Below are 17,959 nucleotides of genomic sequence, written 5' to 3' on the forward strand. Positions count from 1 at the left end.
AAGAACTGACTCTCTTCAAAGAAATGCTCAGAGCCAGAAAAAGAGCCATGTATTCTGGCCCTAGCCTTATACTTTAACCTTCAGTCTGCATAACCTCTGCATAACTTCAAGCATCAAAACCAGTCACTGGTAATTGAGAAGAGATCAGCAAACTCAACTGTCAGTCCACAGGACTTCTGTGACAAGCCTGAATATCAGCGTTTTGGAAAAGCCAAGAGACTTTTTACTGTTAACATTTTCCAACTTAAGCTGGACAACTGCTGTATTCTAAATAGAGAGCTAAGTACATCATGCTAGGTAGGAAAAGGCTACGGCTCTCCTGGTAATGCATGCCACAAGCATCAGAAAGGACAAGAAATAATGACAGCAACACCAACGATGCTCTGAAAGGCAAAAAAAACCATACTTTTACAACAGGCTGTAGCTGAAAAGGAAAACACATCTTGCTCTTCACGTAAAACTACGTCCTTGTTCCCTTTTATGTGTCAGAGGATACAAATATTATTGACAAACATTTTTAAATTATTTTTTATTTTTTATTTTATCAAGTACTGCTTACAGCTTTTCCCAGCTCTTTTGAGAGTTTAGGATAACTGAAGTCAGGGCCCTTCTTTTGGTCTCCCAATATCCGTGCCTCAGAAAAGTCACTCACAAACAGCCTCAACTGACAGACCTGTAAACTGGATACTCCTCATCAGTGCGGACTGTGGGTGGCACACACCATCACTGAATTAAGGGATTAGATCAACTGTAACAAATGAACAGCCCGCAGACTTGAAAGGAGATGCTCTTCCACCTGCAGGAAGTCCGAGCCTCCGTGCTTCAGCTGTCCCCCAACAATCAGCAGGTTGTGAAGGGGATGTGTATCAGATTTAACAGAGGCTTCTTTCACTCCTTGATCCGTACATACTGTGAAGAAGCTTTGAAGTGTTGGATTCCATAGGTAAAGTATACACAACATCCCCGTACCCAGTGCTCTGTGATCTGGACTGGAAAGAAACCGAGACTGCAAACAGACATGCTTGATGAGGCAAGCACTCATGTTAATTGGAACAGAAACTTCATTAAGCCTGAGAAGAAATAAAAGCATCTTCTGAGTTTCTTGCACACGCTTCATCCAGATACTGGCAAAACAAAGCACTGTGCTTCTGGACATACATTAAACAAGAAGTCTAATTACTACAAGCAGCTGTTTCAACTTCAAAAGTACGGACACAAAAAAAATCTGAAATTGGGAATTACTTCAATTCCCAATGTAACCTTTTACCTTCTCAACCTTGTGTTTAAAACATTACTAAACTTTACCTAAATTTAACATTTATTTTACTGTTATTATCTAAATTTAGATGATAAAAATTTAGATAAAACTGAATGGTTAAGAAAAATAAAAGTGTTCTAACCTGGGTATTTTACTCATTTCCTCTATTAAGTCTTAATTAAAAGGTCCTAAGATACGGGAAGTGTTATGTCTTTCCCATAGGTTGACCTGAGAACATCTCTCTCTGACTTTTTTTTTTTTTTGTGGAAAATAATATAAAGTTATTTTTTTAAGTTCATAAGCTCCTGTAGGATATTGTGTGAATCATGCTTGTGCACTTATTTCCTTACAATTATAATTTATCAAGATATATCACTCCTGAATGTGTATAGGCATCCTTAAATCAAATGCAGCTCTTCGACTTTTAATAGCTCGTGCCAAAAGATCTGTGCTCCTGCTGCTGCTGGATGTAGTCAATGTGTTGATGCCTCTGTCACTATTACAGTGCTCTAAGACCACAGGTCACATTTATTTCTGAGATACTGGGAAAAACAATCACAGCTGATAGTATATCTCACACCATCTGGTGACTCACCTGCCAAGAAAGATCACAGCAAAACTCATTCCAGAACTACAAACATTTAAGATTAAAGCAATCTTAAACAAGAAACAACAACAACAAAAAATATATCTGAAAGATTAAACTCCCTCTTTATACAAATGAGATTACAGGACTGCTTTCCTGATGAAGAACTCATCTTGTACAGGGGCACAGTCATCTGCAGCATTAACCCTCCCTTCTGACAGATACTAATACAGAGAAACAGAGAACTAAGTATATTTTACAGACTTTTATGTGCTGTATCTGCCAAACATCAAGCATCTGCGCTACAGACAACCAGTTTGTAGATGCTGTTAGACGGGGAGGCAGCTGTGGAGATACACATTTAAACACAACCTGAAGGTAAAAGTGCCACATGTTTCCAGTGATATCAGTGCCAGGTATCCCCTTTCCTTTCTTTTTAAGTGCTGGCTTTTGGGGATGATTACATCCCATGAGTGGCACTGCACCATACTAACCCCGCACCTGAAAGGTCAGAAAAGTGCAGCATTCTCCGAGGCTGGAGCTTAAAGCCTGATCAAGAGCACGTTCGCTGTTCTCCCAACCCTGTCAGGCTAAAGTTTATGCTCCGTAACAAACAGAACTGCTTTGGTTTGAGGTTTGTTTGGTTTTTCTCCTCTTGGGTGGGGAGTGTCTGGGGACAAAAAGAGAAGGTGCGACAACCAAACCCAGCCACAGGCAGAAAAAGCACAGATTCATTGACCAAAGCTGGACAATCGTGTCAGATTAATCAACATCAGCAACCGGATTTTTTCCCCTCCCACTAGGTGGAACATGCCATACACGTTCCTATTTCTGTTTAAATACTAAGCTAAACTAAATGCAAAATATGCATTTAAGCATCCGTAAGTAAATGTCGGGAAAAGCAAAGCTTTATAGTTCCACTCACAAAGTTAATTTAGTCACATAAACAATTTATTGACAGACATTTGGCACTTCAGGCTGTGAACAAGATTAAGATGAGCATGAGGTTGCCAATGTCAAATTATCTGAAGATGAAAACTCACATTTCTTGCCATTGTGGAACCAAGCACAGGATGTAATTGAAACATGCAACAATTCTTTATGTTTTAATTGGGGGTGGGGGGAGCTTGGAAAGAAGATGATCTTAAACAGGAAAAGCAGATGGTTTTCTGGAGAGCTGCAGAACTGTAAAAATCCATATAACATAACGCAGTATTTAACCAGCACCGCTAAGTAAGTATAGAAATATTTCGTTCAAACCCAAAGTTGTGCAGAAATGCCCATGTTCCCAAAACCCTTCTTGAACTAAAACCTCAGTGCAGCTCAGTTTAAGCCTTTCACGAGCAGCAGCTCACTGCCAATGACTCAAAGCATCAGCACCATCTCTCCCCCTTCATCACGGATACAAGGACCAAGGAACTGCTCTCATGTATTTCATCCTTTCAGCTCATCTTGCAGTAATACATTCTGTGCTGGATGTGGAGTCCAGTGGGACCCAATGGCAACGGTTCGTCTGCAGTTTGAGGTCCATTGAACTGCAACGCCAGCCTGGATAACCTGGCAAAAAAGGCATGCTGAGAGCAGAAAGCAAGCCAGCAGTGTTCGAACCCCCGTTGCACCAGAGGAGTGGATTGCAGAGGTTTTTCCTCTTTTGCCTGCAGTACAGCCTCACAGTGTTCTTCATCTGCATGACAGCACAGGTTTTCCTCATGCACATCAGCTGGGCAACAAATAAGTACCCAGAAAATACAAGGTACATCATTTGGTTTAATGCTCTGAAGCCTTTCTCAGACAACTTGTCCTCATTCTTTGGAGAAGAAAGCTCACTGCAAAGAGAAAAGGGACATCTGCCTACATCTCAGAAGCTTCACATTTCCTCTCCAAATTTACCTTCCAGCTCAGGTTGGGCACAGGCAATGTGCCACCTTCCCAACTAATTCTCGATCAGACAATACTTACACTTCCTTGCTGACCTCCCGTTTCTAGCCAAGCACCAAAGTGATACGCTGCCTTCTCCTCTAAAGAGTTATAGAAACTAGCATGAAACAACACGTCTTATAGGTTCTCATTTAAATTTCAGAGAGGCTTTGGGTATCATCAGGCTCCCGTTCATCATGCTGCAATGGAAACACAACACATGGCATACCTACAAGACCACCACAGAATAACATCTCGCTGCAATGTCTTGCTCCTAGGAGAGCACCAAGACCCCTACCTCACCCACTTCATCGTGAGGATCCTAGCGTGAGGTACAGGATGCTTAGAAACAACCCAATTTTGTGCAAGTGAAGGCCAGGCAAAACAAGGCGGTTGTGGCAGGCTGCTTGGGGAATTGGGCAAATTTCTTTGACCAGGGAAACACAATAGGAAGATTCCTGTCCTCTTCCTCAAGAGTGAGGTACAGCAACTTGTAATAGGCTTTGAAACCAAAGATGAAGTTAGAGATCAACTTATTACTATAAGGAACTTACTTGTCACATCCACACTCTGCACTTACTCTTTCCAGCATGTCTTACATTATTTTGGGGAACCACAGGTCACAAAACTGCATCTCCCTGCGTATAAACTAAAGTCAATCTGAACCTTGAAGTCCTGCAGGATAATTCTTGCCATGTGTTATTAGCCACAGCTAACTGGGGAGAAGGTGCCACAGCAGCTGTGAGAAAACAGTTTCCTATTCCCTCCTGAGACTGAGTAAAGGCATAGGCACTGATTGTGCAATCCTTCTGCTTGACTGAGGTGCTTCAGGTAAGAGCTTGTCAAGGACGTCACCTGGAGTGTGATCCTGGAACTTTCTGAGTATGAAACTTCAGGCTGAAAGGGCCGATTTTCTGAAACTGCTAAAAAAGCAGTCCTTTAAAACCCAGGTTTCCTCAAGGCACGTTAGACTGTTTAGAAAATAAAGGCAATAGGTTTATGTGGTTGTTAGCAGGGTTTACCCTGAAGTGATTTGTTTGTTGATCACTAAAGGGCGTAAAAAGTATATGAATGTTCCTTTTTCCTTCCTCTTCCTGAAGGCAATGTAAACTCCTTGCACACATACCTCCTAATATGTGGTGAATTTTACAGTATTACATATTAACAAACTGCAGGAAACACCAGAGCAGCTATAGAACAGCTAGAAAAATGAGGAATTTTCTTTGTATTTGCTTTTCAGTTAATTATTTCCTCTTTAAGAAGGATGAAAAAGCTTTTCCAGCCTCAGCCATTTATATCCACTTAACACAATTCTGAAATTCTATAAATGGATTTGAAATTACGTAATTTATCCTAGTCGAGAACTTGCCTATTGAATTCAAACAACTCTAAAACATGCTTTCTGGTTCAGTTTTGAAATGGAAGTGGTACGACAACGTACAGCACAAGACTTCCCCATTTAATCATTCCAAGTGCTTACGAACAGAAAAGTAAGGCAAGTTGTAAGGTCTGCATTAATATAAACACTCCAATGACCTCTCATACCCCATGGCACAGTGAGAACTCAATTTCACATTAATAAACCCTAACATCAAACTGTTAGAAACTGAAAAGACACCAGGTATTACAATTTATATAAATTACAGCAGAGATCAAATGGCCTGTAGAAGCAATCGTATAGTGATAAAACCTAAGTGGATGATATTTAAACACATATTTGATTTATTTTATATCTGCAGAATTTTATATCATGCTGGAATTCAAAAGAGAGTTTGGAAGTCCAGAGTAAAGAAATCCCCATCCCATGCAAAACACTTAAGATTGTCTCTCTAAAGAATTCTTGACTGATATTTCTCAGGGCACAGAAGCCAAACCGAAAATCTTAACATTTAATAAGAGAATGAATACGCTAATTCTTCATCCTCATTTTTCTGTGAGTTAAGTCTTGTGAACTTAATTTGTTTGCTATCTAATACAGCTGGCTGTGGTTTCTTCCATTTAAAAAAAAAAAAACACACACACACTGCTGTTAAGTTTGAGGACCTGTCCTTCAAGTTCTTTAAAAAGATGTGCAAATTGTAAAAGACTGAAGAACAGACAGCACCATCTTTCATTAATGGCAGCAACACCATTAGTTAATATTAATCATTAATCCATTGGAAAGCTGTTTTCTGCTCAAGTTTCAGATGCTTCACAGCAGTATTCCCGGCCAGCATTTCCGAGATTCCTCAGAACAGCCCTACTTTTTCTAGCTAAGAAAGCTCGTGAAACAAGCAGAATGTAAGGAATAAAGTAAGAGCTGAAGGTGCAGAAGAGGAATCATGCAGATGTACATCTCTTTCCCGTACCGATCAGGAGACCTAAGAGGTGTGCCACAAAGGCACATCTGTAACACAGAAATGCCTTGTCTTGAACCAAACTTTGACACCTGAGCAGATGACAAACGGCTCTCCTGACACCAGACGACCCTGCTATTCCCCAGCAGAGAGCAACAATAGAGAATTCCTGGTGAAAAAATTATCCATCAAGATTTATCAAAAATAAATAAATAAATAAATAAATCACAGGCTTCCAATCCGATCCAGGAAAACCTATCAGCCAATAGTTGCAGATGCAGTAATTGTTCTAAATCTATCAATAAAGCTAAGCTGCTCCTTCATTGACTGCAAACACCAATTTCTTTCATGGAGGATTATAAGTTGATGTTCATGGTCTCTCTACTACCATTAGGGTGATAAACAGTTTAAACTACATCAGGATCTGACATGTAGATCAATTCTGGGTCCATAAAGAATCCACACAAGAGGTTCCTGGACAGGGATTTACTGCCCCCAGTTTTTATTCTCTCTTGCTGCCAAAATTACTTCTGTCAAGTACTTACAAGAGTAAGAAAAAAATGTAAAAAGCATTAATTTTTCATGTACTACTGGAACGGTCTTTTTAAATTTCTAAGTTTTAAGACAAATATGTTACTGAATTTAAAATTATGCCGAACAGCATGTGGTATTTAGCTAAATAGTGACCCAATCGCATGGTGCGCTCACTATCAAGCAGACAGCAATTTGAAACACTGAACTAAGCTGTCTAGATTTTCTCTGAGGGCAGTCACAGGCTTCATGTTACCAGTGCCAAATTATATTAGACATTTAATTTTAAACCTCAGGTACTTAAATGTAAAACCTTACAACAGTAATAGTCATAAAGCAGTGGGGCATTCCATTTCAGAGAATGGATTTTTCTATTTTTCCCCTTTAATTTATCCAGCACCTCCTGTTTTGTGGCTCTGCCCACTACAAAGTAATTTATCTAATTAGGAGATGTTCACAGCTGCTTGAAAGACAGAAGCCCCAGGAAACCAAAGGTCTGGTTCGGAAGACTTTGAAAAGTTCTCCAGAGCCACACAAAGTATTAATTTAATGTGAAAAAAAAAAGGTGCAGAGAAAAATTGAATCCCAATATGTTATTTTGTCTACAATAAAACCATGTGACAATAAGCAGACATATCCTCCAGTACATTGGCATTTGAATTCCAAAAGATGCTTAGCTTCTCTCCATACCTGCTGCTTTCACAGTATTATCTTTTTATGACTAAAATTCAAAATCTTTTAATGGAGAAAAAAACCCTGAAATTAAAAAGGGTTTTTCATGCGTCAACTTGCCAGCATAAAGGACACATCTATGAGCTTACTGAAAGATGATACACTGATAGAAATGAATTATTCTTGATGTTTTGCAGCAGTTTTATTACAATACCTCTGTTTATGCTGGCATTTAGTTGCCTAAAATTCACTATTAGCACAATTTCCTTCACGTAGGAAAATAAAGCAACTTTCCCTTATTTCTAAAAAGTGGAACCTCTGCAAGAAATTAAGTCAGGCTAATTCATAACTACCCACTAGTCATCTTCATTTTTTGAATTAATATTTCATAGATAATTCCAGCTGTCATCTCTTTTGATCCAGAAGTAATCACATATGAATGTCAAGTCAAAAAAAGGTACTGCATCTATTTGGAGTACAGAGATTGTGTAGGAGAATAGGTTCCCTTCACCAGTAATTTACAGCTAGCTGTGGTGTAGTACCAGGAGCAAAAGACAAGCCCAGCAAATCTTTCCGAAGCATTACAAAGTAAAGGGAAAGGGAAGATGCTGTTTTTCTACTTTTCAACATATTAATTACATTGCACTTCTAGGAAGTCACTGAATTCTGCATTTGAAGGAGTCCCACTACAGCCTTAGTTTCCGCAGCTGGCTAGGGGCCAGTACCTGCTCACCTGTCTGGAGGCACGGCAGGTGTAGAAGACCAGACACTAAATCTTGTCTTTCACTTGCCTTCATTCCAGTGAAAACACACAATGTTCTGCAACTTTTCTTTGAAGAGCTACAGTATAAAAGAAGGGCACAAAGAAGCTGAAGGTCTGGTACAACCTTTAAAAAGGAGGGTAGAATTGAGGTAGGTTAAAATAACAAAGCAGCTCAGGAGAAGAGAGTCGAGTACACAGCCTTAACTGAAACTAGTTTAGTCTAAAGGGCCGTGTACATTAGCACAGGGTGAAAGAGAAAATACTCTCCTTGCTGGAAGAAAAACAAGTTGGAGAAGGAGAACACTGACTGCCCTAGGAGACTAACCAGTTTCCAAAGGAACAGGTAAGCTGGGTGAACACAGAAGTGAACCATATCATTGAATTTTATCACTCTGCTTAGAAGCATTTCTTGCTGTCATGTAGGCTGAAGTGCAGGATGATGGCTTGAGAAAACCCTTGATCAAAATCCGTATCATCCTGATGCAAACACCATGCTTCTGAAGATGCTGGCCACAAGTTGAGAGCTCCAGAAAGAGCCGTGCTTAAGCAACTACAAACCTGAGAGCTGAGGTGGCCAAGATTTTAAACTTTGTTTTCAGAAGGCTGCTCTGAAAAGCTGTACCAAGCTGCTTAAACCCTCCCAGAGAGAGGGCTGCAGTCAGACACAAACCGTACACAGCATATACAGGACACGTTAAATAGTTCTCATGCTCCTGTAATTCTCAGTATTTTTGGCACAACCATGAGCTTCTGCCTCCTTCTTACATACTTTACTTCCCTGCTTACATACCTTTCTCACTCATGTTATCCATAATCTCTCTCAGTTTCTTCTCAGTGCTCTCATACACACCTCCTTTCCACCTGTTGCCCTCTGTTTCATGAGATTTCCATGGTTTCTGTGATTGCCCATCACAAACCCCATGCTCAGACCCACGTGCCTCAGCACACCCCATCAGCAGCTCTCCAGTCCCAGCCCACTTGTCATGGCTGCCCCAGGGGTGTCCGAATTTGTGTTGAGAGCAGGCCAGCAGCATGTGAGCTGCACTGCACTGCCCCTCTGCCCTCCACTGAGGTCAGATGTAATCATTTTTATATTTATTTTTATTTTTTACTATCCTACATATCCTTTAAAAAGGACACCCTCTCTATCTCACTGTTGCCATCATTGCAAAATGCCATCCAGAATAGCGTGTACTCCTTTTAATGCTGTTAAAACACTCTGCAGAGAAAATACTAAAAGGAAGGGAAAAAAAAAAAAAAAAGTATGCCAGTCATTCACATCCTTTAAAGCAAGACCACAGTGAAAACACACCACTGAAAAGATGTGCAGGATAATTTACTGCTAATACCTACCACACAGAATAAGCAAATAAGAATACAAAGCGAATAACCTACATTATGTACCTGAAATTAAAATTGAGCATTATTATAATTACATTAGTTATTCCCACTGAAAAAAAAAAAACAAATTGATCTGTTCTTTCATGTAATTTCTCCTTTTCCTCTCAGATGCTAGGAGTCTGGCTTCCAACAAAACATCTGCGTGATCACCATCAGGTTTGTTTTTTGTTTTATTCTTTTAACTGCAAAACACCAAATTCCCTTCACCCCAAAGCAGACAACCCCCACAAGCTCCAGGTTTCTTACCACTGCTAATGCCAGAGTTTGCAATGACTGTTGCCTCACTCCACTGATCTGCACTGGAGACCGAGTAAGAGCGCTGATGCATACCATCCGGACGACTGTTGAAGGAGACTAGACTGATGCCACTGGCCATCTGAGACACAGATGTGCTAGTAGTCACGTTCCCTAGACATAAATGGAAAACAAATCGTGTCAATAGAGAAGATAAAAATTGATTTACATGAAGATGGATGGGTGCATCTTAACAGAGCAGAAAAAGAAAGTACTTAACCAACACAAAAACCAGCGCAGCCCTCCCTGAAACTCTGAAGACAGCAGTCCAGCAACCAGCTTGGGGCACCACAGATTTCAGCAGCCCACTCAAAGCTCACCAGGTACTTCTGACAATAAAATAGCCTAAATTTTCCAGATTTCAGCTCATTCTGTTCATTCATCTACTGGAAAACACAAGCTTTGACAACCCTATGACCAGACACATTTTGTATAGGTTCTCCACTGTTACAGGTATAACACAGAAGACAGACTGAGCATGGAAAAGAAATTCTTCCCTGAAATTCACTGCTGACACTAGCAACCAAGGCGAGACAACCACTCAACCTGAGGAGCTTAAAACGATTGAACTCTAAATAAAATTTCAAATAATTATGTCCCCCAAAGCCAAGATACAGGGATGGCAAGCAAGTAACTACTACTGCTGCAAGACCAAGCAAAAACTTCTCCAGATTTTTAAATATTAAAGCAGTATCGAGACACAAAAAGCACACCATGGAGGCTCCTTCCATAGACTGTGAATATAATTCCTATGTCCCAGCCCACAGAAATGCACCTTTCACAATTCTAACAGCTTAATACACAAAGGGTGAGATACAGAGAAAAGCAGTGTTAAAGAGTAAGCACTAGAAACAATTTTAGTATTTTCACAATCCATGAGGGCTAAGACCATAAAATGCTGGGCAGAATGGAGGAATGCAACAGGGACAGTTTTCTCCCCACAGAACACATGAAATGCGATTTTACGGAATCAAATTTAACTCAAAATGAATGAAACTTTTCCAGAAATGGAGACTTCTGGTAGTCTTACTCAAAACTTGACATTGGCAAAAAAAAAAAAAGAAAAAAAAGAAAAAAAAGTCTGCTCTATAGTTTTTGTTTCTGACCACATTTTACTCCATTCTTGGTGTTGAACTTGCATATTATAAAATACAAGTATTTTACAATGCTAGTTTCATTCTTCATGGCAGGATCTTCCTAAGGGCATCAGGCACTGCTGAATTTCAGAGACTACTCTCAGAAGACACCCCACAGGTCTTATATGGTTTTAAGAATTCCCTTTTAAAATATATGTAAAGAGAAAGAAACAGACACAATTTTATAAGATACTATAACACTTTGGATTTCCATTGCACCTTCTACTGATGAGTTCAGAAAAATTAATGAATTAATTTTCAATGCTCCTGTGAGGTTGTTAATTATCTGCTATCATTTCCCCCATTTTTCAGAGGTTAAATGACCCAGGGCCACAAAGGAAGATTGTGGCAGACATGAAAATAAAACCCAGATCTCCTGACTCCCAGTTCTATCATTATGTCTTTTCCCAGAGCAGCCTTTGGGAAGACAGCAGAGCTTAGTGAACTACTTTGTGTTTATTAGAGTTGGCATAATTGTCCCTTTCTCTCCCTCCTTTTCCCACGACTAAATCTCAACTCTAGCCCTTAACACAGATCCATCTCTTACAGTACCTGTCCGCATGAGTCTTGGATGTACTTCTCAGTCTCAGGAACTTCTGTTCAGCAATCTCTATTTTGCAGACGTGAAACACATACAGAGATACTAAAACAATTTGCTCAATTACACCAAGCCATTTTGGAACTGCATTGGGCACACCACTTTAGCCACTGGCACGTATTCCCTCTATAATCACCTTCTCCAGACAACTCTTTTGTTCACAAGAACTCCACGATCAGAACATCATCTGCCAAACTATGGAAAAAAATTCATGCTTCTAACTGGTCCCCTTCAGGACACTGCATGCTCAACTCATCAACTGAAAGCAATTTGCTTAGGCTGGTGTTTTAGGACCTTCTGAAACAAAAAGCAAGTTGTCCAAAACAAGTTTACCACAGAAACCAGGCCTACAGAAAGGGAAGTGCAAAGCAGAGCTTCAAATTACAGCTCAGTATCTTGAAGCTGCAATAGGAAATGGAAATGCTAGCTGACAGTTTGCATTTTGAGCTGGGCACACCCTGACTGGCATCTCAGACACTGTCCTCAGCCACGGGTCCCCCAGTTCAAGAGGCCAAGGAAACAAGAAAAGATCCAGCAAAGAACTGCCCAGATGGTCACAGTTCTAGCAATGCGAGGCCTACAAGTGCTGTAGGAGCTGGGCTGGTTAGCCTGGTGAGTCTGGTTAGGAGGTGAATGGCTGATCTAATAGCCACCGACTGCTACCAGAAAGAAACTAATAAAGATGAGGGAGCCAAACGATAGGCAGTGGGAGATGACAGAAAGCAGCAGCAACAGTGCAGCTTGGAAGGGCAAATGCAGCAGTGGAGCAGGCTGCAGAAAGCAGCTGGAGGATCTCTGTCCTTGCAGGTTTACACAGCTCAGCTACACAAACCCACAGCTGAACCCACCCAGCACTGCTAACAGCCCTGCTTCAGGCAGGAGGACGGCAGGAATGATCTCCACAGCTCCTGTCAACCAACGTGTGCAGGGCTCTGTGAATGACTAAACTGCCTTTTCCTTTTTCTTCCATCTCAAGGCAAAACAAGACTGAGCTTTTCAAGCTCAGAAGCTACTCTGCTTTCCCATTTGATTCAAAATATTTTGAACAATTTGCACCTTGATACATTTAATTTAAGCAGAAAAATGACTTCTCTTCCTTTTCTCGATGCCTTATGGTCCTCTGATGAAAACTTAAGACAAGAAACCCCTACAGATCCTTTATTTAATTATTTTAAAATGAGCTTACAGAAAAGTTACCAACTATTCTAGGCTTGTTTCTGAATTTGTTTATTAGCCTTTCACTTTGCAATTAACTCAACTGACTGAGTTTACCAAATCGAATTTCCGGGTGACAATTATGTGGCAGATTAATCCAAACTCTTTGCTTTATTTTTGCTGCGGCACCTTCAGAGTATTACTGGTAAATGGCTTTGGAAACAACTTATTTTTCACAAACAATTAGGTTTCCTATTGAGAAACACACACAAGCCTCCTCCCATCAAGTGCCTGACAAATGGCATCTACCCTGCCAGACAGAAGAGCAAAGCGCACTTTTAGCCTGTAGCTATCTTTCATTCTGCGCCTGGTAAAACGGGGAGCTACATTTGATGAATTCCTGAAAGAGAATCTTTGTAACAAAGATCATGAAGGAGAAAACTGGGATGTGAAAGCTGAGATGGAGCATTTCCTGGGTATCATGGCAAAACGGAAAACAATTACTGGACATCTCTGCCTGACACATCACCGTTATTCTGTGCTGGGTGGCTGAATTGCAGAGACCAACAATGTTGACAGCTTTTGTCCAGTTCACAGATTTCTGTTTTTTAATCAAGTGTCCAGTCGCTTTCTGACCATGGTGCAAAACCAAAACTTTAAAAGGACATCTGGCATAACATTAAGACTTACACATCACGGCAGCACCAAGCGCTTTACTTTTGCCTTAATGCCACCTCCTGAAACTCTGCAGCTCAGGTTATGACATTCATCTGTTGAGAAACTACAAACCAAATGGGAATTATTTTTCACATTATATTTGTGAAAGCTACGGACTGTTAGCAAGAAATAGCTGCCAAGTTCCATTGTTTATACCTTAGTGATCCACGGTACAACCCAACTTAGCTCTTTCTGCTGCCACCATCTGATAACCCTGTTACCAGCTTGCCCCGTGCGATACCTTTTATTCAAGGTTAAATTCCACTTTTTTTGACATACTGTAAGATCTTTTCTCAACATGTCAGACTAAGCAAGTCAGGATCCATAGGCAGACATCAGAAGGGCTGATTTACAGAATACACCTAGAGCAGGTCCATTCCCTGCTCTGCCAAAATGGGTTCAGCTCTAGCACAAACTCGTAGTTACAACCTTATTTAAAAATCGTAATTTCCCAATCTATTGCTATTTCTTCCCATTTCTCAATCTAATTGCAGCATGCCCAAGACATGTATTCCACTGCAGCAGTATGCAGTAATGCATGCTGTCACACCCAAACAAGGGCTACTGGAAGTTAACTGCTGCTCTTGTGCTCTTCCTGCATAAGGCTTTTACAAACAGTCCTATGGTTTTTCCCTTCTGTACCAGGAAAACCCCAGTCCTCGCCTCCACAAAGCAACTGTCCCTTGTTTTTGCTTCAAGACGAAGCTTCAACAGCAGAAATTATCTCAGCCTTTTAGCAGACAAGTTAAAAATAGGAGAGCAACAATACTCACTGGAAGGTAAGCCCTGCAGGTATATGCAGCCTTCATGTTAAGCTCTTACCAGCGATGACAACGCATTCTGCATCTGTTGTCTTCCCCATCTGTACATGTATACACACGCATGCATATCTGTTTATGTCTACCTATATGTACACAGATGGATATAAATACATATCTCATCATTGCCATGAAACCCATGGTCAGCTACCTGGCCCACTCTGGAGTTCTGAAAGAGCGCCTCTTCAAATACATCATATATGCATCAGCTGGTTGCTTAAGTTGATTAGCAGGGGGCAGTTAAATTACTATGCTAATCCATGTATTCTCAGCACTGTTTCCTTGATATGGATATGTGTATATGCTTACTGGGAAGCCTTGATTAGTTCAAGCTTCAATGTGTCAAAGGCTCCAGATTCTTTCCAAAGAATAATTTTAGCTGTACTCACATCCCTAAAGTGTAGGAGCTGATTTGAAAAGGTACTTACCTCTACCATATGCTATTTTTCTTTAAACAATTTGCATTTCAAAGTGAATATGGCATTTATATTTGAATGAATATCAGTATGTTGCCAGAACTGGTCTCAAATGAGCAAAAAAAAGATGCTGGTCTCCTATTGAACAAAAATGTTTTCATCTACCAAAGGAGCATCAAAGGAAGAGTTCCTTTTTCTAGCTCTAGACAGCTTTATTAAAACTATCTTTTCTGATATTATAAAATACCCTGTTATGATCCGACTTACAAAATGTTCAAACAATTAAGCTCTACAAAAACCACCCAAATTAAGATTCAAGGTAATTTTCAGTTTTGTTCAATGCGCAGTAGAAGAGCCTTTGAGAAAAGTCAGTGTGCTCATACAAATTTTTATTTTTTTTTAATCCATCTATTCAGTGTAAATAGCCACAAACAGCAAGTCAAGACAATGGACTCAGCATAAGAAGAATTAAGCAGACAAACGCGTACGTGTGCACATTATGTACAAATTCAGAGGCTGATGGAGACACTGGGGGCAGAACCCATCTCATTTTCCTGTGCTGTGACTTTGGCTTTTCTCCTATGAGAACCCCCCTGCAGCACCAGCAGGACATGGGGCAGTGGGAGCTTGCTCTGGTTGAGGCTCAGGTTGGAAGGCCCCTTAAAGCCCATCTCGTTCCAACCCCCTGCCATAGGCAGGGACACCACCCACCAGATCAGGTTGGCCAGGGCCCCATCCAGCCTGGCCTTCAACACCTCCAGGGATGGGGCACCCACAGCTTCTCTGGGCAGCCTGGGACAGGGCCTCACCGCCCTTACAGTGAAGCTTTTCCTCCTAATGTCTGATTTAAATCTATCCTCTTTCAGTTTAAGACCATTCCCCCTTGTCATGTTGCTCTTGTAATAGAACAGCACAGTGGACAGCATCTCAGCGATTCCTCTTTTGCTGTATTTCAACTTAACAAAAATAATATAGTGAATCATCACTGGGCAGCACAGGTTATTTTAATGGACACATCACTCTAAGCCTTCACCAACTATGCCGCCCACTAATTACAAATGCAGAATTAATATAATTCACAACCGTACCATAAAAAGTGAGATAAAAGTGTCTTAAATACATGCAGGTGATCTCCACTCATTGCTGCATACATATTTGTGATTTCCCACCGACTCCCAAACAGATCACCAAGTTGCAAGGAGCTTTGTTCAGGAATGCACCTAATGCCTTTGAATTTGAGATGAGCAGACACTGCTAGAGTTGTGAAGCAGAACTATATTTTTCATGAAGCCACAGCATATGAGACCTTCAGGGAATGGCTGCACAGATGCAGAGAAGGACTGAATCGGATGCACCAGCCTATTGCTACGCTTTCACCATGGCCATGTTTTATTTGTGTTCTGCTCTTCATGTTCACTGTGAGTTTCTCTTCCAAAAAAGAAATAAACCTCTGAAGGCCAGAGGGCTCTGCTCACCAGCTGTTAGAACTAATGAAAAATACATTAGAGTTGTGGGTCAGGAAATCCTGACTCTTGATATCAGAGGGTTAATTGTTTCAAATCATGTTGGGTCAATTTACGTTGCAAGTATACTGCATATTCTTGAAATGCCCTCTAATTCAGCAAAAGGCACTGCAAGTAGATTAGATCGGCTGCTAGTTCCCTGCTAAAAAAACATATCCAATAGTGCTCCCTGAAGTTTCCTCAGGCATTAGGGTGCAGAAGAAAAAAGAAAGAGGCCATCTTGCTAGCTGCAAAAATATTAAAAGTATTCCCTACCCCTTTCTTCAATTCTGTGCTATGCTTATGAATTAATTCCCAGAACTACACAGAAATCTTTCCAGTGGACGAAACTTTCATAAGTAGCAGCTTATGAAGAAGCAGTGCCACTCTTTGCCTACACTACTTTTGGCTTTCCAATAAGTATGAACGTTGGAACAACCACTGCTTTTGCTGAGGAAAATTTGGGAATGACTCCTTTGGGTCCCATCAGTTTGCCATCTCAGATCCCAGCACCCAGCTTTTAAATACGTATCCTCCTTTCTTTGCCAGCTCTGGAGTTACCTCATGCCCAGCACTGAAATCTGGTTAAACCACTGTTTTCCTATCCCAACAGCACCTCCTCGTCCGATCAAGTCAAGTCAGCCAGCATTGAAGGGCAGGGAAGCAGCCAGGTTGCAGAGCACTCCAGCCGTGTTTTCAGGAAGAGTAGCAGAGGAACCAAAGCTACAGGGCTCAAACTTCCTTAATCTAGTTCTCGAGTGGGGTTATTAATGGGGAAAACCTGCTGAAGTATTGCTACGGATTTGATCTGATTTTGAGCTGACTGCCATATGCAAACAGCACATCATTTTGGCCTTGGGCTTATCAGGGACCTAAAATAATTTGAGACTATTTGTATGGGGAATGAGAAAGAGTGAGACTATAGCATTAGTCCAAAACACTCCTTGGTTTCAGCACTGAAAAACTCTTCTTCAATATGCCGATAATAATTTTCAATACTAGCAAATGATTTGCTTGTGGGTTTTACTCATTTTTAAGATTTTCAGAACTGTTTACATTCTGAACAAATTTCCCAAAGATAAGCAGCTATTAATAGAGGAAGACCTTCCATCTCACAGCCTGGCAGGGCAGCCTCTCAGAACGGGGCTTGATTAGTAGCGTACAAACCGAGAAGGGTCAATACTAATGAACAAACAAGGCAATGCCAAGAAACATCCTGGCGGTGAAGGAAATGGTGCTGGGAGTATAACGAGAGAAGCTATTATTCTCAGAGCGTGCCAAGCCAACACAGCAAGAGTAGGGGAAAATTAAGTCATCTGAGAAGATATATCTTCTAAAAGAAAGTTAAACCCAAGATCTTCATGAAATGCTTCTGCTCAAGATGCCAGACTATTCTTCTGGGATCAAAGCGTGCTTGTAGGTAAGTTTCCCTTTCCTGGCAGGCTTAACAGCCATAAATAAGATATACCTCACTTTCTAGGGTCCTGCTAGAAGTTTCTTGCTTGGTAAAGCTTTAAGACCCAGAGGTGACCATTTAAAATTGATAAATGGTCTATTTTATATTGTTGGTATTTGAATTGCTGAATATACATGTATTGCTGAATCCTGTTAGCAATTGTGAATTTAACTTTGCAACAATAACAGCACAAAACCAGCTAATTCTGAGGCATTATGCTGCTTGCATGTACAGTGAAGCACGTGTAGGGGCCTCAGGCAAATGACATAAAATGCTTCCTAATGCCTTTGGCTGTCTGTGGAAGTTCATAATAACAACATTGGAAAGGGGATGGGCAACTTCACCTGCACACCGGATCTATATCGAAACTGAGTATAACAAAACTAACTTTGGATGCTTTCCG

The 17,959-nt window shown here is 40.8% G+C and overlaps 1 protein-coding gene across 7 annotated transcripts in view; it reads right to left on the bottom strand.

Annotated features, from left to right (window-relative positions):
- Positions 1 to 17,959, bottom strand: part of AGAP1 (ArfGAP with GTPase domain, ankyrin repeat and PH domain 1) — a 354,680-nt gene that overhangs the window by 98,722 nt on the left and 237,999 nt on the right. For 5 of the 7 annotated variants that reach the window (XM_082763867.1, XM_082763866.1, XM_082763864.1 and 2 more), the window contains one exon: positions 9,711 to 9,872. The exons of the other annotated variants lie outside the window; for them this stretch is intronic. In XM_082763867.1, the coding sequence (XP_082619993.1) occupies positions 9,711 to 9,872 (162 nt within the window). The remainder of the gene's footprint in view (positions 1 to 9,710; positions 9,873 to 17,959) is intronic. 7 annotated transcript variants of the gene reach the window in all.

This window comes from Aythya marila (genome assembly GCF_965140915.1).
Source record: "Aythya marila genome assembly, chromosome: 6".
NCBI lineage: Eukaryota > Metazoa > Chordata > Aves > Anseriformes > Anatidae > Aythya > Aythya marila.